This window comes from Schistocerca cancellata, chromosome 4 (assembly GCF_023864275.1).
Source record: "Schistocerca cancellata isolate TAMUIC-IGC-003103 chromosome 4, iqSchCanc2.1, whole genome shotgun sequence".
Lineage (NCBI taxonomy): Eukaryota > Metazoa > Arthropoda > Insecta > Orthoptera > Acrididae > Schistocerca > Schistocerca cancellata.
This window is the reverse complement of record NC_064629.1, coordinates 889,908,193-889,930,841: the sequence shown is the minus strand read 5'-3', so window position 1 is coordinate 889,930,841 and position 22,649 is coordinate 889,908,193. Positions and strand designations below refer to the sequence as shown.

General features: G+C 43.4%; 1 protein-coding gene across 1 annotated transcript in view; it reads right to left on the bottom strand.

The window, feature by feature from the left end:
- Positions 1-20,567, bottom strand: part of LOC126184491 (uncharacterized) — a 1,094,025-nt gene extending 1,073,458 nt beyond the window's left edge. The window contains exons 1-2 of the mRNA XM_049926884.1: positions 20,564-20,567; positions 13,133-13,303 (exon numbers count right to left, since the gene is read on the bottom strand). Of these exons, the coding sequence (XP_049782841.1) occupies positions 13,133-13,303; positions 20,564-20,567 (175 nt within the window). The remainder of the gene's footprint in view (positions 1-13,132; positions 13,304-20,563) is intronic.
- Between the last annotated feature and the right edge of the window lie 2,082 nt (positions 20,568-22,649).

Genomic DNA, 22,649 nt, shown 5'->3' with positions numbered 1-22,649 from the left:
TGCTCGTGCGTCATCGGCTTCAAAGACGAAGTCATCAATATAATGTTGACAGCAAAGCTTCAGGTTCTGTCATGATACTGCACCGCTCTGAAATTACCCTCGATAGCAATGAGAGGCTCCCGACATTCGTAGGTGACAGCGGTCCAAAACAGGAATGACCCACCTCCGCGCTAAATTCTCGAGACGGCATGCTGGAAACGTGCACACACTTGTACGTCATTAGGCGCTTCACTAATCCTACACTCGGCTGCGACGAGAACTCGACATCTTGAATACAGGTTCCATTTACAGTGTTTCCTTGCCCACCTTCCTCATTCATTGTTGCTTTGTGGAGGGGAGGAGCTGGTTGTTTTGCTCTTCGCACTGGACGCCTAGGATCCAAACTGATAGGCGGTTGCGTACAGCCGTACCATAAATGTCAGCGCGCACTTCAGTTGCCTACAGGCCTTACATATGGGTTCAATCATCAAGTCGTTGGTGTTGTTGTCCGTAGCCGACCATTACGAGGCAAAATTTCGCTATTTTGTGTCTCACAACAGTAGTAGAGTACAATGACGGAAAGAATTTCGCAACACCAAGAAGAACTTTTACGACATGAACGAAAGTTGGTAGGCGTGTTTCTACACCTGAAAGAAAATGCCTTACCAAATATCGAGCCAGTCGCATGAGAGTGGCGCTAGTAGCACCACTATGAGAATGCAAATCAGGTTTTCTTTAAATACACGCTGTAAAGGTCGTAAGCAACAGTTAGCTTTGAGATTGGACGTGGTGAGTCAATGTTAGTCAACAGTGCCTTTAGGGCGACAAAGACGTCTTTATCAACATCTTTCTAAGTTTGAACTAGAGCGTGTAATAGGGCTACGAGAAGGTGAACGTTGCTTCTGCGATACTGCAGAAAGACTTGGCAGGAATATAGCCACTGTACATGAGTGCTGGCAACGGTGGGCACGAGGACGTACAGTCGTAAGAAGATCGGTCTCCGGGCGGCCACGTAGCGCTACGGATACGGTAGACCACCGCCTTATGCGTATGGCTCTGGCGCACCGCACTACATCTGCAGCAGGAATCTAAGCAGCACCTGGCACCAAAGTGACACAACGAACTGTCACAAACCAGGACCAAAGTGACACAACGAACTGTCACAAACCAGTTATGTCAACGACGGCTCAAAGCCAAATGTCCTGTAGCGTGCATTCCACTGACCCCAAACTACCGCCATTTGCGAGACTAAATGGTTCAAATGGCTCTGAGCACTATGGGACTTAACATCTGAGGTCATCAGTCCCCTAGAACTTAGAACTAATTAAACCTAACTAACCTAAGGACATCACACACATCCATGCCCGAGGCAGGATTCGAACCTGCGACCGTAGCGGTCGCGCGGCTCCAGACTGAAGCGCCTAGAACCGCTCGGCCACCCCGGCCGGCCATTTGCGGGACAGCAAAGACCACGTGAGAGCTCATCGATGGGCAGGGTGGCGGTCGGTCGCGTTTCTAGCCACGTGTTGGTTAGGAGGATGCCAGTTGAGAGCTAACCTGTCTGCGTGCTCCGACACACTGGAGTTATGGTCTGGGGTGGGATATCGTATGGCAGCAGGAGCACTCTCGCGATTATCCCACGCATCCTGACTGCTAAATTGTAAGTCAATCTGGTGATTCGACCTGTTGTGCTGTCATTCATGAACAGCATTGCACAGTGTGTTTTCCAACAGTACAACGCTCGACCACATTCCATTCTAACCCAACATGCTCTACAGAGCGTCGACATGTTGCCTCGGCCTGTTCGATAACCAGTCGAGCACACATATAACATCATCGGACGACATCCACATACAGCATCAACCGTCCGTGTATTGACCGACTAAGTGCAACAGGCATTAACTGGTAAACCACCAACTGACAACGACCACAATGCTTGCACGTTTGCATACGCGTTATTCTGGCGGTTACTAATGCACCTGCATTTCACATTTGCAATGGCTTATCTCGCGCTTACATTAACTTGTGATCTTGCAATGTTAATCACTCACACATGATACCTAGACAAATGTATTCCCGAAATTTCATCTTTTGGTGTCGCGGTTTTTTCCGTCAGTGAATTAGAGTGTCATCGTTGTCGTGTACTCCAGTTAGGCGGGCAACTTTCCATACTGACTAACGCAAAAATAACCGCCATTGTAAACAGTTTGTATGTAAGGCTTGACAATTAATTTTTTCTGACTATACGGAGGTCTTGGAGTTACTTTTTACGTTACTTCGGCGAAGTTAAGTACTAGTGTCATTCACAGAACAATTCGTTTTTTATTGCTGGTGTGGTCCTTCACTTTTGTCTGTTATCTATATGAGTATTAATTTTAACTTTAAAATACCATGCTTCACACCGGCAATCTGACTGTCGATTCAGCAAGAAGTTTTTACTAAAGGGGAAACATCTTTGTCCAAACTTCGTGTGTGGGAAAAAATTATCTTTCCTCCTCCTCCCGCAAACGATTGCAATACCCTGCACATTTTCAAAACGAAGACAAAGGTCTACCACCATCGATAATACGATGTTTACCATAGGACAGTCATCTTCATTGTATTTCTGGTTGACTTCATGTTCATTCTTACTCCTTAAGAGACATGATTCGTAAACATAGATAATAACTCATAATTAATAACTGCCGATTCTTCATTCATTCTTTTTAATATGTGCACCGACGTAATTTAAACTCTGTGCACAGATCGCTAGTTCCGAGCTCGCACGGAAACATATAGATGTTCGTTTTTTCCGCCTGATGTTCTGGAATAATAGAGAATTATTGTGAAGGTGGTTCGATGAATCCTCTGCCAGGCACTTAAGCGTGATTTGCAGTGTATCCATGTAGATGTAGATATAGATTCTACATTTTTTTACCCGGAATCGTAACGACGTAGACAACTTTAGGAAAATCGCTTATTTCTATCTCAGTGAAGACGAATTATACTGATGTACTCGCAGACCCTAGGAATCTTTAGTACAGACATCAGCGCACATAATGGTACACGAAGAAGTTTAGTATTCAATATGAAAATTTATTGTCGTGTCCACAATACCTCAATAACTTGAATATCAGAATTATTGCCGTGATAAAACTACCCAGTGAGTAAAGATGAATACCGTTAAAAGAAATAACTCAATACTCTATATGCTCCAAGTCTTACTTCCCGCGTTGCTTATCAACCTGCAATAAATGAAACCTAGCTATTTATGAATGGAGTCAAGCACTGAGACCATCTACATAAAAATATAACCCAGAGTTTGGTTCCAACAGAAGAAAACACTATGTGAAATCTAAGAACTTCTTAGTCCCTTCGCAGATTGTTAAACGATAGGTACCATTTACGGATTGTGTGGAGCAGCGCCACGCAGTTCGTTTGTATCGACGACGCACGGGCTCGCACTACACGATCTTAATCTGACGTGCCCGTGTTGCGCACTCGGAAAGGCAATTTAGTGAGTCCGCCCTGAATGGTGGTGGACTTAATTTGGTACATCCTGTAGCACATTATGGTGACTGTTAATCGATAGCCCCCTAAGCTGAAGCTCGTTAACGCCTTTATTAGTTTACTATACTGAAAGCAATAACTGGCGTTATCGCCGACGCTCAGCTATGTCCCACTAATTACCACTAAACTCCTGGGCGGCGCAGTAAAACGTTCGTTTTTATCACACATGAGCGTGGTCTCAAATGGGAAAGCTGCCAGTTAAGAAGTTGACCTGCAGCTGCAGTAAATGTCCGCCATACTCCCGCATGCCATAGTTGATATGAAAGTGACAAGGAGCTATGATTAGGAAGCAATTTTAGGAAGCAAATGGTGAATTGTAAGGTGCGTCCTAACTGCTACAGGCAGCAGGATACATGTACTTCACAGCAACATTTGTATCGTACGATTAGCTCTATGAAAGTGGCAGGATTAGATTGCGAGTGATATTTGCTTCCTATGTTGTCTCTGGACACATCAGGTACAAGGTTAAAGCATTAGTAATAGTTTGATTTTTCTGTCGTCATCGGTAAGACGCATGTAAGAAGAGGAAAGTAATTATTTCAGAACGCTTACTCGGAATTAGTTTTTCGTGTAACTTACCGGGCCTGTAAAAGTAACTCTCATCATACTTTCGCGCTATCTAAATAACCTTAAAATAAATAGAGGCCTTCGAGATTTGGTATCACTAATACGTCAGTCTGGAATCGATTTTGGGCTGCTTATGCTAGTTATTCGGCTTTACGGCAAATTTCTAATCACTTACTGCAAGTGCGTATTCTTTAGCACTGTATGTGTTTGGAGGTACGCATATTTCCTGCATTAGCCTCATTTTGCTTTTGTATTACTGTTCAGAGTAAATTATTAAGTTTCTGTCTTTTTAACATAATTGTATTCCTGTTTTATGACGTATGTTTCCCAAGCATGTATTGGCTCACTGTATGTCAGTATCTCTACTCACGTTGTGTTTTATTTTAGGATGGCAAATATGCTTCTGAGTTTCGTTTACGGTACTGCGTGGCAACTGCATGGCCACGAAGCAACGTCATGCCAACAACATGGCAGTTACAAAAAGACATAAAAGAAGCTTTGTTTACTCGGCTGCTTTCATAACAAAGTATCATACAACATGCGCACCAGGCGCGTGGGCGTACACACACACAACAAACACACACAAAATTAACTATAAGATAATCTAGTGAAATGCGTATAGAAGAGGAACCAATGCAAATATGTTGATGAAAATATTTTGTTGGCTTCCAGCTACACAGGGAGAATGATCGTCATAATGAAATAAGAGAAATCAGAGATCGCACGGGACGGTTTAAGTGTTCGTTTTTTCAGCGCTGATGTAGAGTAAAATGGAAAAACAGTTTGAAGATAGTTCGGTGGACCCTAAGCCATGCACATAATTGTAAATTGCAGGGTAATCATGTAGATGTAGATGAAAGTACAATTTTTATTCAGTCATCGGAAAATATGCACATTTCACTATAAACTTATCTCTAAGATGGACTAAGATGGAATGTATTGCTCATATGGTGACTATGTTTTCCTTAAAACTTAAAGAAAGGACTGTATCACTGGCTCGCGAAGAATGGTCTCAGTAGGGATGCTGAAAAGAATGGTCATCATTAACTATCTATTAATTAACTTGTTTACGAACTTATGCTGACAGATGCGGCTGTCTATTTCAAAATCTGTTCGAGATATGATGTACCCGCTTTTTGAAACAGTTTCTGCGCGAACAAATCTTTATATTTGCGTTAGTTGGTTTCTTATGCAGAAGTTTTACACATTACCTAACAGCGATAACCGTTGTATAAAAGTGCTATCGACAGTATAAGAACAGTGTACTGAAAAACCACTATACAGAACAAAAAATCACAATATCTATATTATACCATTTCAATAACGACTGAAAGTCGCGATACGTCTCGCATAACTTGACGTATCTTACTTACATAGAGTTTCACAGGAGTTTGGAATTCAAGTCTATTGCTTCGAAACGCTAAATGTCAAATCATGGAAGGCAATTTCACCGTAAGGGAATTTCATTGTTGGATATTACTAATGTTTTAATAATCTATTTGTTTTATTTATCAGTCTTCTGACTGCTTCGTTGCAGAACAGTATGAATTCCTGCTTTGTGGTAACCTCTTTCCGCTTCCAAAATTCGGAGAGGCGAGCTTACCTCGGACCGAATCCGCCTCACAAATTAACGATGAGGGCTGGTGAGTCGGTCAACTACTATGTGGTTTTTTAGGCGATTTCTCACAACCCAATGGGTGACTACCGAGCTGCTACCCACGTTTCCGTCTCGCCTCAGGTACACGCTACGCAAACAGTTATAAAACTTTCTCACGCGTGCACATTGCATTTACGCTATATGCAGACAGTTGGGGTACCGTAATTCCGTTATGGGGAGTGAACAGGAGACTGATGGCTTTAAATGTTTAGTCTCCTTAAACCCATAATCAACAGTAGCCGATCAGCAGCCAATCTCGTCATTTCAGTCTCTGGTTTCTCCCACAGGTTTTACCCTTCAGTGCTTCATCTAGTATCATGGAAGTTACTCGCAGACTTAAAATATGTCCTGCCATCCTGTCCCTTCTTCTTGTCAGTGTTTGCCATATGTCCCTTTCTTCACCAATTCTGCGAAGAATCATCTCATTCCTTATCAATCCACCTAATTGCAACATCCTTCTATAACAAATTTCAAATGAATTTATTCTCTTCTGTCCTTATTTTCCCACAGCCCATGATTCGCTACCATACAGTACTCTACTCTAAATATTCATTCTCAGCCATTTTTTCCTTGAATTAAGCTTGAAACTAGTAGACTTCTCTTGGCCAGGAATGTGGTATTCGGCTGTGCTGGTCTGTCTTTTATGTCGTTCTTGTTTCATACGTCATACGTTAATTAGCTACCAAGGTAGGAGAATTCCTTAACTTCGTCTACTTCGTGGTCACCACTTTTGGTGTTTATGGATAACCTCATTTCTGCTACTCCTCCAAATTTTCTCTTTCTTTGGTTTACTGTCAATCCATATTCTGTACTCATTAGACTGTTCATTCCATTCAACAGGTGTTGTGATTCTTCCTCACTTTCACTGAGAATGACAATTCTATCAGCGAATCTTATTATTGATACCAAATGGTTCAAATGGCTCTGAGCACTATGGGACTTAACATCTGAGGCCATCAGTCCCCTAGAACTTAGAACTACTTAAACCTAACTAACCTAAGGACATCACACACATCCATGCCCGAGGCGGGATTCGAACCTGCGACCTTAGCGGCCGCGCGGTTCCAGACTGAAGCGCCTAGAAGCGCTCGGCCACACCGGCTGGCTTATTGATACCCATTCGCCCTGAAGTATACTACTTTTATTTACGTTATTGCTTCCTCGATGTGTGAAATGACTGTATTCCTGTCGTAAGCCATTTTCAATCCGAGCGCTTCGTTCTCGGTCTTCCATTGTTATTGTTCCATCTTGATTCATGTGCATGTTGCACATTACCCGTCTTTTCTTATAGCTTACTCCAGTATTTCTTAGACTTCCGAATTTATTTTATCATTTTATACTGTCGAACGCTTTGCCTAAGTCGACAAATCCCATGAACGTGCCTTACTCCCATTTACGTCAGAGGTGCCTTCCTGGTGCCTTTACCTGTCCTAACGTCAAATTCATTATCATCTAGCAGATGCCCAATTTTCGTATTTATGCAGTAGCCTAATATAGATTTCATCAATAGTGGCAGACTAGTATCTCGATTACAACATTATTTCCGATTTACTCCAACCAAAATATTGTATTTCACAACGGAATTCGGTGCATTTATATTACTTTAATTTAACTTTATATAATCGTATGATACAATCTGAACCGATGTTGGTTGGTTGGCTGTGTGGAGGAGGGGACCAAACAGCAAAGTTATTGGTCCCATTCTGAACCGATGTCTGAGAATCTAAGAGTTGATTTTCAGAGCCTGATTTTGTCCATCTTTCCTCCTCCTCTCCAAAACCCATGAAAACGGTGGTGACATTGATGCAGCATTTTATTCGAGTGTCCCAGCTGACAATCGTGCCCGTCAGAGCCAAACTCTTCTGCAACACTTAGCAAGAATACTTCAACTAACGTCACTGTTCCCTCTCACTCGTATTTCATTTAACGGGGAACTCCCAGTATACTCAAAAGCCGTAGTATAGGAACATGATATTTCTACGTATCCGAGGACAGTGAGTACATTCTGTTGGATACTTCCCATCTTGTCTGTGTAGTGCACGGAAGTGTTTTGTTTATGGCAAAACTACAAGTTTGTTATGTTTGATCAGCATGGTAAGTTATCCTTGTTTCATTATAACTGATACTGTACTTTGTATATCTTATCTCAGAACTACGGTTGCACGTTTTATGCGTCCATACCAACTGGAGCTGATTTCTTGTGCCATTCCTTGTGTACTGAGTAAGTAATTCAGTTAGTGAAGTCATTATTTGTTTCATGTCTTAAGGACGTATCTTTGAAAATGCAGCGAGGGCATGTATTGTCTATTCTGTGAAGTTCTTGGGGGCTTACGTCGAGCACAGAGAAATAAAACGAGTAAGATGCGTTGATTTCCATTTCATACTACTGAGTGATAATTCTGGTGCAACATCTCGTAGCTGGAGAACCGTAAGCCAAACTTTACGGGACACAGTGCTTAGTGATGTTTACGTGTTTTTAGCCTGATAGTCACTAACTGACATGAGTAAAAACGTGAAGCTGTCCTCAGCCTGTGGGTTGCTGTGCTTTACTAGTGGTGGAATAATCTTAGACTTCTCCGAATGTTGAACGGACTAACACAGTCAACTTTAGGGCAACCTACAGTTTAACAAAGACTTCAAACCATGGCGCAAATTATCACTTTCCTTATTAACAAGCCATTGCCAGGGCTAAAGAAGCGATAACTGAAAGGTGAAATTCAGTAGCGACTGCGGATTCAGGCCCGGATGGTGTCGTTTGTAGGCGCTTACCCACAGTGTCGTATAGCCTCTCGGTTGAGCAAACTAACAACGTTTGGCAGTTAAGTTTTTGACAACAGCATACACCGTGACCAAAAGCCGTCGTCTTCTCAGATGATACCATATCGGCATCAAAGAGTCGGAGACGACGTACTGTTCTGCAACAGGTTATGTACTTAACCTGCGCCATGAAGTTCATTTCAGTCTTCTTAGGCCCGAGGAAGGACTCGAAACTCCGTCGAGAGGGGCGTAGCCTCTCGAGTCGTGGCAAGCTGCCTCAGACCGCACGGCTAACCTGCACGGGTCTTGGTGTTGCAGTCACCACAAATATTTATGAGTGTGACATATATTTTCAATTTAATTTTGAAAACATACTGCCATTATAGAAACTAAATCTCTTGCCATGATGACGTACGTAAGCCTCCTGCACTGCACCAGCATTGTACCAAGGGATTCCTCTGGATTTTTCGGTGTAAAGGTGTTCATTATACTAGACATTTGACGGAAATATGTGGAACATTAACGTCCATAAATGCCTCTGTTAATGTGTTGCGTGTCAGGCAAAATTAAATTCGAAATCTATATAAATGAAAATAAACAGAACACGCAGGGACACAGCAACTCACCTCTGCAACGAAACAGAGGCGGCCTTCGAGCGCTACACGGCCTTTGAGGTCACTATCGCACTAATATTTTCTACAAATTAATTTTCGCTCCTGAATCGTCTCGGCATGACTTAGCCTGTTTTCTGCTGGTGTTTCGTAACAACATACCAGTGCATCACTCCAAAGACTCGTGCAACGGAAGCGGCAATCGCGGACTAGTGATTAGGGTATCTTCTGCACTGATAATTCTCGTTAAAGCATTCCCCAGGTGATCTGCATATGACTGGACTGTTCATAGAGCTACTGGAAGGAAAGAAGTTGTGTTCTGTTGCAAAGGTACGTCATGCGGTTTTGCGAATGGTTGCGCAGGATGTCAAACGTATACTTGTCAACAAGAATGCTGGCCATTTTTGAATCGTAGCAATCCTGGGAGAGATTATACAAAAAACTGGAGTACAGCTCCGTTTCGTGTACACACGACGAACCTTTTTCTTTTTCCTTTTTTTTTTTTTAAAAAAAAAAGAGAGGGGTCGTGTCGTATCGATAACTAAGCGAACCGCTCTGACCGACACCTGAATGCTTGACCATAGAGTTCAGACTGTGCCTTTGCATGTTCTGTATACGTGTGTGGTTACCCTCTGGAGCTGACGTCACAACCCGCTACGAGACGAAGCCACACTGTGGCGACAAAACTCACGGGGGTAGCGATACGCACATGCACAAACGGCGGTACTACCGCGCACACAAGGTATAGGACGGTACTGCATTGGTGGAGATGTCATTTGTACTCAGGTAATTCATGTAAAAAGTTTCCCGACTTGATTATGGCCGCACTATGAGAATTAACAGACTTGAACGCGAAGTTATAACTGCAGCTAGATGCATGGGATATTCCATTTCGGAAATCGTTAGTAAATTCATTATTCCGAGATCCACAGTGTCAAGAGTTTGTCGAGATGAGCAAATTTGAAGTATTACCTCTCACCACGGACAACTCAGTGGCCGACGGCATTCACTTAACGACGGAGGGCAGCGGCGCTGGCTAGAATTGTCAGTGCAAACTAACAAGCAACACTGCATGAAATGAGAACAGAAATCAATGTGGGGCGTGCGACGAACGTATCCTTTAGGACAATTCGGCTAAATTTGGCGTTAATGGGCTATGGCAGCAGAAGACCGATGCGAGTGCCTTTGCTAACAGCACGACACCGCCTCTCGTAGGCTCGTGACCATAGCGGTTAGACCCTAGACGACTGGACAATCGTGATTTGGTCAGATGAGTCCCGATTTCAGAAGGTAAGGTCTGATGGTAAGGTTCGAGTGTGGCGTAGACTCCACGAAGCCACGGACCCACGTTGTCAACAACGTACTGCGCAAGCTGTTGGTTGCTCCATAATGGTGTGGGCTTTGTTTACATGGCGTGGACTCGGTCCTCTGGTGCAACTGAACTGATCACTGATTGGAAATGGTTACGTTCGTCTACTTGGAGACCATTTGCAGCCACTCATGGACTTTATGTCCCCAAAAACGATGTCATGTCACCGGGTCACAATTGTTCGCGATTGATTTGATGAACATTCTGAACGGTTCGGGCGAATGACTGGGCCACCCACAGGAATCCCATCAAAAGTTTATGGGACACAATCGAGAGGTCAGTTGGTGCACAAGATCCTGCACTTGCAACGCTTTCGCAATTATGGGTGGCTATAGAGGCAAGAAACATTGCTCAGTATTTCTGCAGGGGGTTTCCAACGACTTGTTGAGTTCATGCCGCGTCGAGTTGCTGACTACACCGGGCAAAAGGGGATCCGATACGATATTAGGAGGTATCCCATGACTTTTGTCACCTCAGAGTTGTTGCGTGTGTAATCCTGCTGCCAGGACCGGAATATTGGTCAGGCGGCACGGTGCAACGCCTTCTCTGCCGCAGTGGGGAGCTGATTTACGTCGTTCCGTGGCCCGACACTTCACTTGCTCTGACGTGGCAGTACGATCGTCCTCTCCGGCTACCGACGCCGCTATATACCTCACGCCAGTCGTCCGTTCGATGTGGGCCTACTGGCGAGCCTATGTCACACGCTAGCTGCTGGTCCACGAGCTGCTGCTACATCCGATGATTCTGGTGCTCGAGCTGGAGCCGCCTACAAGGTGATTTGCGCTGGTACCCGGGCGTCTCTGGTGTGCTTCGGGTTCGCAGCCTGTGCTCCATTACGCCTCGCAGTTGACCTACTGTTGGAGACGCCGCCTGACGCGTCTCGAATCCACAACGCAGCTGACGCTGCACCTTATGGTGAGCCCGCTTGCCAGGCCGGCGAACACGCGCTGTCGCAGCCGAACTCGCCGCCTTATGCTTTGCTGAGGCAGACATTACAGCTGGGTCAACGCACGCTTTCATAACTTCATGAGCGTCTTGCTAAATAAAGAGTGTATTTTTCATCTGAGCTCCACCGATTCCACGAATGGCGAGTTACCGGTGTTATGCAGCACATCATCCTACATTCTGGGTTATGAGACGACCATCCAGGCGAATAATCGAGGTTTAGCCCACTAAAATACAGGGTGATTCAAAAAGAATACCACAACTTTAGGAATTTAAAACTCTGCAACGACAAAAGGCAGAGCTAAGCACTATCTGTCGGCGAATTAAGGGAGCTATAAAGTTTCATTTAGTTGTACAAATTTTTCGCTTGAGGCGCTGTTGACTAGGCGTCAGCGTCAGTTGATGCTAAGATGGCGACCGCTCAACAGAAAGCTTTTTGTGTTATTGAGTACGGCAGAAGTGAATCGACGACAGTTGTTCAGTGTGCATTTCGAACGAAGTATGGTGTTAAACCTCCTGATAGGTGGTGTATTAAACGTTGGTATAAACAGTTTACAGAGAATGAGTGTTTGTGCAAAGGGAAAAGTTCTGGACGGCCGAGAACGAGTGATGAAAATGTAGCACGCATCCAGCAAGCATTTCTTCGCAGTCCAGGAAAATCGACTCGCAGAGCTAGCAGAGAGCTGCAAATTCCACAGTCAACTGTATGGAGAGTCCTACGAAAAAGGTTAGTTATGAAGCCTTATCGACTGAAATTGGTTCAAGCTCTGTCTGCAGCTGATAAGATTAAAAGAATCGATTTCTGTGATTTTATCCTTGCTCAAATGGAAACAGATGAATCTTTCGTTTCAAAGATTGTGTTGAGTGATGAAGCAACTTTCCACACTAACGGGAAAGTCAACCGTCACAATGTCTGTATATGGGGCACTGAGAATCCGCGGGAAACAACTCAGTATGAACGTGACTCGCCTAAAGTGAACGTTTTCTGTGCCATTTCAGACAATAAAGTTTTTGGTCCCTTTTTCTTCGAAGGTGCTACTGTAACTGGACTACAGTATCTGGAGATGTTAGAGAATTGGCTGTTCCCTCAGCTCGAACAAGAAGCTCAACAATTCATATTTCAGCAGGATGGAGCGCCTCCACATTGGCACTTATCTGTCCGTAACTACCTGAACGTCAACTACCCGAGGCGATGGATCGGTCGCCAGGCAGCCCGTGACAGAGCACTTCATCACTGGCCTCCAAGAAGCCCTGATCTTAACCCCTGCGATTTTTTCTTATGGGGGTATGTTAAGGATATGGTGTTTCGGCCACCTCTCCCAGCCACCATTGATGATTTGAAACGAGAAATAACAGCAGCTATCCAAACTGTTACGCCTGATATGCTACAGAGAGTGTAGAACGAGTTGGAGTATCGGGTTGATATTGCTCGAGTGTCTGGAGGGGGCCATATTGAACATCTCTGAACTTGTTTTTGAGTGAAAAAAAACTTTTTAAATACTCTTTGTAATGATGTATAACAGAAGGTTATATTATGTTTCTTTCATTAAATACACATTTTTAAAGTTGTGGTATTCTTTTTGAATCACCCTGTATAGATATTACCCTCTTTGTGACTGTCGATTTATGCTGACGTGATCAGTTTTTGACGCCAGGCTGTAGTAAGCTTTTCCCACCGTGTGGGTAAGTTTGACTTACCCTTCTTGAGCACGAAGATGCAGGGGTGGTCGAAGAGGAAGTCCCGGAAGGAGTTGCACTCCGGGTCGACGTGCGGCTCGCGACAGAGGCAGGTGGGCTTGAAGAACGGGAAGGCCTGCAGCGTGCGCAACGCCGCTTGGCACTTCGTCACCGTCACCGTCGAGCACGCCACTGCAACCGCATCGTACAATATGATGAGTAACACTGACAAATATCTCACATTTTATTTGTAAATAAGCTGCATGCAAACCGGAAACGGACTTCGTACAGCCGTTTATCAGGTATCACCAATCATTCATTACCAACTGAAATACGATAACCGTTTTTTTCATTAAAAGAACAAGTTAATTTTAAAAATAATTCGGAAATGTTTTGAATAATTGTAACCTTACACTGTGAACTCCTAAAAGATTGATAAGACACTGAGGGACGCCGGTACGGCACGCAGGCCAAAAAAATAATAATAACACATACTGTTCGCCGGCGGCCTCCGCAGCATTCCGTTCCCCACGGCGGTGCAAAATCGTTTTAAAGTCTCTATCTCCTTCAAAAACCACGCAAAAATTCTGAAATTCTCGTGTATCGTGTTCTGAGTATGTTAAAAATCTGTTAACTTTAATTACGACCAGAGCTTCTCTATTTTTCTTTTTTATTTTTTTGTTTTTTTTTTTTTTGTTTTGAGCGATTGAAGTTTTCCCGACGAAGAAATAATTTCAAACTTAGCGAGTCATACCTGGAAAACTGTATAATCTCATAGAAACACTTTCTGTTTTCCATTCCTTACCAAAATACCTCGTTCGGCGATGGGTCTTCCTAATATTTTGTACATCATTTTGTTATGAATAACTTTAGATAAACTGTGTTTATCTGCTATTTTATCAGTACTGACTTCTTAAAAACCATACATTTTAATGTATCTGTCTCCTGCAAAAATTATGTAAAAATTATCGTCGGAGAGCCTAGGTGGACTGGATTCACAAGCACGGTCCCTAATAAACTTTCAGTGCGATATAAGGACCACTTGACGCACCATATTGCTTTGTGCCCATCTTGATACTGAACAAACGTTTTTATTCATGCCTGGTATAGCAGAAGTGAGATACTTACAACTGGTAGTTGAATACAGTTGGAATTCGTAATCGTGTAAGTGATAGTTTTGGCACTGTTTCTGTTAAGTTGCTATGGGATTTAGTGATAAATACTTTTTGATAGCACTGTCATTAGCATTATGGGATCGTCGCGATTCGCAATGACAATTACGTTTGAAATGTTGTCCTTTCATCTTACCGCTTCAGTATTGAAGCTGCTCTAAAAACCACACAAATTTTTGCTGCCCTTAACAACCGCTCAGGAATACAGGAGACCTGCTATTGGCTAAAATGGCTCTGAGCACTATGGGACTTAACATCTGAGGTCATCAGTCCCCTAGAACTTAGAAATACTTAAACCTAACTAACCTAAGGACATCTCACACATCCATGCCCGAGGCAGGATTTGAACCTGCGACCGTAGCGGTCGCGCGGTTCAAGACTGAAGCGCCTAGAACCGCTCGGCCACACCGGCCGGCAGACCTGCTATTATTTCAAGATATTGGTTGCTGACCTCTGACTGTCGACGGGTTGCTGATAGAAATGTATGGTTCTCATAGTATGCGATGATGCTTGACACTTCGTACATACTGAATTTTCTATATGCAGTTCTCCTTGTGCTAGTTTGTTGCTTTCTGAAGTTGCTGTTCAGCGCAAAAGAACATAAAATATTGTATTGCTGAAACCGGTAGCTTATAACATCTACATCCTGCATAGATACCCTTCAAATCACATTAAGTGCCTGGCAGAGGGTAAATGGAGATGAACTTTCAGGTGACGGCTTTTTTGATATTTATTACCTCCAAGCAAATATCACTTCACTGTAAATATAGAGGAAGAATTTGAACTAAATTAGTAATGGAAGAAACGGTCATTCATCTGAAGCCCTACTCACCAAGATGGAAAATAACCTGGCAAAAGGAGTGTAGATTTGGCATTACTATTCCTTCGCTATGAGATTTTCGGTAAGGTATATAGAGAAGAGCTATTAACGTCCAAGAAAACTGTATTTGGTAAGAGATAACTATGTACATTAAATAAAATTAAAAGCTGATACAGAATATTAGAAACCGATTGAAATACGTCTCAGTTCTGTGTCTGATGGCGTTCTCGAATAAATTAATAACACAGCCGTTACAGAGCGACTGAGGTCCTGTGCTGGATCGCATTAAAATCGTACGATGCAGCTTTCAGTACATACTACTAACTCTAAAATGAAAACAGCGTAACTGCGCTTGCCGATTTACCTTTGAAGATATCTCCCCCAGATGGGGCGAAATTTCAGAGTACTGTTTTACACAACAACCATGGCCTCTCACCCGGGAAATTTTAACTGAAGTAAACACGTTCCGTCAAAGCCTACAATACACTGTCGTATTCCTTAAGAAGTTTTTTGTGGTAAATTCATCTATATAGCTGTTCGTTTCTTGTCACACTATCTGGCGATAGCTGTTAGTTTGTTCTGTATGATTCCTAATTTCAGCAAGGAGATAAACGGAGACATCCTCTTGAGAACAATATGCAGTAATCTGCTATTTCAAGTGTGTGCTTTTAGCAGAAACTATTACGGGGTGAACTGTGAACCTTCGGCTTTGACATGCCTTCCACTGAAGCGCTGAAGTTTGTAGCATCGAAGTCGACAGCGCATTGCCGTTCATTGTACTATGAATGAACTGTTGAATTAAAAATTTTTGTTACTCTTTGTTGTGACTTGCAGCTGCTGATCATTTCAGTTGTTGATTAAATATGTTATGGGCACATGTCTAGACAGTCTTTTATATTTATTGTGCGTTTACCGACTCGTAGTTTATATCCATATCTTCAACAAACTGGAATACTTGCACAGAGATTTCATTGGTAAATTAGTATCTGAATGTTCGTGACAACGAATTTTTCTCTGGAATAGAGTGCCACTTGGGCTAGGAAATACAGAGCGGTTAAAATTATACTTTCGCTACTCGAGAGGGCCCCATGAAGAACGAGTGAACGTATAACAATGAAATTTTGTGGAAACATTTGTAAGAACATGCGGAAGAGAAATACCGAATAAATAACCCGAAGAAACAGGTTTTAATTTCCACGTGGGATGGTAAAATTTGTTAACTACATACCATGCTTACGTTGGTCTGTGTAACGAACATCTGCATCCACGGCAGCCTGGAATTTTGTCCGGATACAATTTCACAATTGTTCGAAGATGTTTTCGAACGGTGGACCATGGAACGTTCAGCTGTCATGACACAGCTCGTGCAGTGCTTGAAGATCACACGTTACGTCCAGCATTCTCAGTAATGGCAAGAATTTGGCCGTCGGTCTTTCCCCATGTGCAATGCCCCTCTCGTACGTTAATTCTAGCTTCCGAATCACGCTCTTCAATCCCGGTGCGTAAAGAGGACCTCTCCGCAATCCTTGAGTGCGTCGATAATCATGAAGAGCAGCAGGACTACTGCTGTAGTTGACGACTGAAACCTTGCTCACCTTATCCAGACCCGTGATAATTGTCTTCAGGTGTAATGCACACTGATGCTTATGTTTCAGCCCTACGTCGCCTAATCAGTACCGGTGCCTAACGGCAAGTCATGACACAAAAACAACTAACAACGCAAACCATGCAACGCACAGTCCGAATATCAGTTCTGTAAAGTTATGTATCCACACGGTGAATAATTTTCCATCTACACCGGCTCTAATAGCGGAAGTGTAATTATAATCAACTTGCCGATTAGGCGACAATCTGTGCATTGACATCGGTATATCTGAGCGCTCCGAATATCTGGTTACGTATATTGCAGCAGCTCCACTCTCTGCACTTGTCAGAAAGATTAGGGTTTAACGTCACGTCAACACCAAGGTCATTAGGGATGGAGCACGAGCTTGGATTTGAAAATATGGGAAAAGCAACCGGCCGTGCGTTTCAAAAGAAAGTATCCTAGCGTTCGCATTAAGGAATTTACGGAGCCACCATCATTCCGATAAGATTCAAATGGTTCAAATGGCTCTGAGCACTATGGGACTCAACATCTTAGGTCATAAGTCCCCTAGAACTTAGAACTACTTAAACCTAACTAACCTAAGGACATCACACACACCCATGCCCGAGGCAGGATTCGAACCTGCGACCGTAGCAGTCCCGCGGTTCCGGACTGCAGCGCCAGAACCGCTAGACCACCGCGGCCGGCTATTCCGATAAGAACGCAGCGTCTTACCAATGCGGCACATCACCTGGTCCCATCTATCAGGGGATTTATCTCCGGATACGATTTATCTCCAAATGGGCTACTCTATCGACAGACAAGCGGAACGTACATTATCCCCGTGGCATAGGTCGAAATAAACTGTGACGTGTAAATATGGTGAAATAGTGGCGAGGTGGTCCACATTCACGGCCATTCCTGCACCTACATCCCATAACTAATTAAGAGTGACGACAAAGAACTTCAATCCAGTGGTTAATGCAATATTTATTTTCATCTCTCAAGTAACCGGAATCCGATATGACCGGGAGACGCAGGCCGACTGGCCGAGAGCGGCGACGGTGAGTCGCCAAAACCACTGGAAGAGAACAACTGTGGACAACAACGAAGACAATAACGACAGATAGAGGCGGATACGGCAGTATGCAGATCCGAAGAGTGAACCAAATCGGGAGCCTAGACGTAGCAGGATCAGGAACCGACAACGAAACATACGATGAACAACACAAGAGCGCAGTCGGAACACGACTGACCTCTGAGCCCCTGCGCTGCCGGCTTTAAAGACACGATCGGATGCCAGTGTAACGTCCTATACGTACACAGCATCGGCGGGTATGTTACGAGGCTTGGTATGGCATATAAGGACCGTGAAGAGAATCTGACGATGGGTGATCACTATGAAGGACACGGAGATGCCGCCTACACATGTGAGACAGCATAACTCTTCGTGGGCTTCCATTTGTCCGGCTGGACGAATCATGCAATAACCAGATATGTGGCGCTATTGGATGTGACAGTAGGTCGATGCTGGGACAACGTGGGAGAGTGATGGAAGGTTTCGTTCTTCTACATCTGACCACCAAAAGGGAGGAGCTCCGTTCTGTGAACCAAGCATATCGTAGCTCCTCCACATTTGCGCCTTCCTTCTGAGAACAAGAAATGGAGATTCTGTGTCACCCCACACCATAGGTCGGAAACTAGGAAGCAAGTCTAGGGAATTATTGTCCCATGTGTAAGCTGCTGTAACGCCACAACACAATTTACTGAATCTGGAGTGGCGCAGTGACCAGGACACATGTTCAATGACGAATCTCTGTACTGCACAGTCTCGGATGACCTCCGTCGGCGAATATGACTGTGATCTGGGGAGAGGTCCCATTATCCCAACGTTTATTAGTGATACAGCGATGTTACTCCTGGCATCATGATGCGGGGTGCTATCGGGTATGACTTCAGCGAACGACTGGTAGTGATTGGGGGCAGACAGGCGACACAACGGTACGTCACTGACATCGCACGTCCTTTTACCGATCATGCGACAATATCGCGGTGTCATTTTTCATCAGGACAGTGATCATCCACACATGGCACGTGTCTCTATAAACTGTCTGTGTAATGTTGAGGTATTTATGTGGCCAGCAAGATTCCCTTATCTGTCCCCGACAGAACGTCTGTGAGGCCAGCTCGAACGTCAACAATGATCCAGTGCCAGTTCAGGACATCAAAGACCAGTTACAACAGTCTGCTGTAGGCCAATTTACCTCGGGAGAGGATACGGCTGCTTTGACACCCTTGCCAATCGAATTAGTGCGTGCATCCAGGCCAGAGGATTTTAAACGTCGTACTGGTAAGTGGGCCCAAACTGTCAATTTATTTGTAAACTAAACTCGATTTTGCAACCACGTAATAACATATTCTAAGCTCTCGACCCATGAAGTTTCATTTAGTTTTCTCCTCCCTTCTGGCTGCTTCTCTGTTTTTGTCAAACACTATATTTACTATCTGTTTCTCTAGCTGTCTCATTCGCATCTTAGTGCTAGTGTGTGAGTGTTTGTGTACGTGTCTGCGTGAGCAATAAGTAGAAAATGAAATATAGACAGACAACGTGTTCTGTGCAAGTTGTTTTTCAGCACAAATGAGCATGTTTTGAGGGAAAGTGGCGGACGTAAATGTCAATGAAAGCCCTGCAGGCAGAAACCAAGATACGCTCTTACTGTTGCAGAAGCAGGCACAAAGCACCGGCCTGACAGAACACACCAAATATTTAAGTTTGCCTTTCGCGAGTACGACTGCGAATCTTTCTCCGTAGGTACGCTGTTGTGTACCTTTCACTTGAGACGCGGCGGGAGCCGAGTGCGCAACGTATTGGGTTTCTATAGCCGGAGATGGCAAATGTTGGTAGCATGTGCATAGAAATTTGTGGTTCTCTTGCCCGCAACTCAGAGGAACGTCATTGTTCCTAACATGTGTTTAGTTAGTGCTTTCCAAACGGCGAAAATGAAATATTAAAGGAAATTTTAGGAACTGCTGAAACACTGAGGGAAAAGAAGGAGCAGCAGACATATGGAAATATGAATGGTTTATCAACGCTGAATTACTTCTATCGATTTTACTAACTACCTCACAGACTTGTATATTTCTCGCTACCCAATTACCATATCCTACGTGAGAAATGTACTATGCTCAGCAAACATAATGCTCATTTTTCTCTAATTTTTTAAAGCTTACAGATCTATTGTAAAGGACGCAAATGTGAAACATAGTGTTCATCATTTATACAATATACGAAATGATACCAATCTAGAATATAATTGAAATATGACCCTTAGCCACTGTATACCATCTATAATTTTAGTGATAGTGCTGCATCGCACTCGTATCCGTTCTTTATTACTTTAAAGTTCTTTATTCATTGTCTTTTAGTCATTGTATTTGTGGAACGAAATGATGTTCTGAACTATTTTTCAGTTTCTCTCCTTGGTATCTTGTACGAGAGCGGTAAATACACCTTCTTAAGTATTCAGAGGAAAACTACTTAACCCTTTGACGGCTTCGCGACGTAGACATTCCTCTGCATTTGTGTTTAATGAGCCGCTGGTCTGTACGTTCGCTCAGACCCCCGGAAAAACGGATCTCCCTTAGACTTCCGTGACAAAGTTAACGTTCAAATTCTCGTCAACATAACCGTTACTGAAAAACGAAAGACTTACTATGCTGGACAATGGTGGTGTTACGATTCGGTCGTATCCTTATTTAGGAATAGCTCCGGTATTTGCTAGAAATGGTTTAAGGGAGACATATAAATGAAAGTAAGGGTAACTGAGTGAATACGACACCTACACCTTCCAAAAATATGCTTTCTGGCTTACCCATTGCGTCACCTCAGTTATTTTGCCGATGTTTTCGAACTACTACAATGCATAATGAAGGGTAGAACACGGTTGTAATTCGCAAATATTATGTGCTTACGCAACTATAACCGATATACGTACAATACCGTGCTACCCACACTTGACTGGTACCTAATTCGCAGCAATATGCCACTAAATACTGCCGCACTCCGTACTTTTTTCTTCTTTGAATATAGCAAGATTACTTTAACGACGTATACAATTAAATCGAAAGTTACTCGACAGTAACAACGAAGTCCCGTCACGAGATATATGCTCTTTACGGTGCTTTTGAATGTACAAACCTATATCACTCCTTATTTTGCATCAAACTTAGAGAGACTGAGACCACGTCAACTCTTGGAGTGTGAGTGAGGTATGAGAATCCAAACAAAAAGAAATGGAAATTCTACCTATGAAGTAGAGTGAAAGCTCTGTATTCCTCAATCTACGTTTTCATCTCAATATCGCTGTTATCGCAGCGACACATTAGCATGAGCCGTGACCACCAACGTTTCATAATCGTGAGTGGCTACCATATGACTGAGCTATCACATCCAAGAGCTAATGCACTCGTTTCCTGAGGGCAGTTGTAAGGTGTCAGGCAAATCCAACACCTTCCATGAAAACCCTGACATGATAAGCACATCCAGTAGTATGTCACATAGCTCCGAATAAATTGTGACGTTAAATTAACCAAAGTAATACGAGTAACAAGTGAGCAAATGGAATACCACAGACTAACACAAGAATGCCTAAATGCATGTCATACCTTCCCACCGTGAGACAGACGCAGTTCCGATGGGAGAAACGAGAACAGAAGCCGAGAGCAGAACCGTGTTAAGTTAGAAGGCCCTACGATAAGGGACGGACACCCACGTCGCCAGCTAACCGTAAGGACCACCCCCCAGCCCATGTTAGAAGCTAGAGCCTTAGCGTGAGACTTTTTCGCGTCTCTGTTACGTCAGAACCACCCTCCAGCCCATGTTAAAAGCTAGAGCCCTCCAGAAGAACAGTATAGATCTTACGATAACACAAAAAGGACCAAACCAACTGCCAGTTTTAGTGTGAGACTTTTTGGCGTCTCTGTTATGTTGCAAACTTTAAAAACATTGCCCCACCACGAAACGTATAACGTTTCTCACTGGATAGACAGAATTTTTGGAGGCAGAGCTTAAGGTTAACATCGAGACCCTGATTGGTCAGATGAAAACACAGCCAGATAGTTTTTTTTAAATCAAAAATGTTTCAAATGGCTCTGAGCACTATGGGACTTAACATCTGTGGTCATCAGTCCCCTAGAACTTAGAACTACTTAAACCTAACTAACCTAAGGACATCACACAACACCCAGTCATCACTAGGCAGAGAAAATCCCTGACCCCGCCGTTTAAACCAACTTCGGTAAATTGAAGTAAGGGGAAGTGAGAAAAGACTTGCTTCCGAGACGGCGAGGTGAATGGAGCTGTGCTGTTCGCCGCCCCCTGACGAACACCGACAAGGTAATGAACGCACGCGATGCCGCATAACAGCGCATAAAGCTTCACTCAGAACTGCAGAAGTCTCATCTGTTACAGCCCCTTTTTGCGTAATACTAGTGTCGATCGTCAATTAAAGCTCATGGTGTTCACATTTGCCACTTGAAGTAAAAATCTGAACCGCGATGATTTTCTGTTATATAGTTACTGAGAAGCCACATCAGCCACTGTAATTTACGACAAGTTAGATAAGTAATTAAAGATAATTGAGGGTCACTGTAGACCATTTTGATAGTTTTCTCTTTTGTGAAACTTAATTTAAACCTAGATTATAGATGTGATATGGCATAGGTCATCCTTCGATCCATTGTAGAACTTGGAAACCCATTCAGGGAATATTCGTTCACATTTTTGTTGAACGCAGTTGGTTTTTACCATACTGTATTAAAACATTTCCTTTTATCAATAGAGCAATTTTTAAACTATGTTTCTGAGTAGAATAAAATTTCCAATGGTAAACTTAACTGCTTTTCCGACGTTATTTTACCAGCTAACTAAAAATAGGAAAGCCTTGAACCCCTTCCACT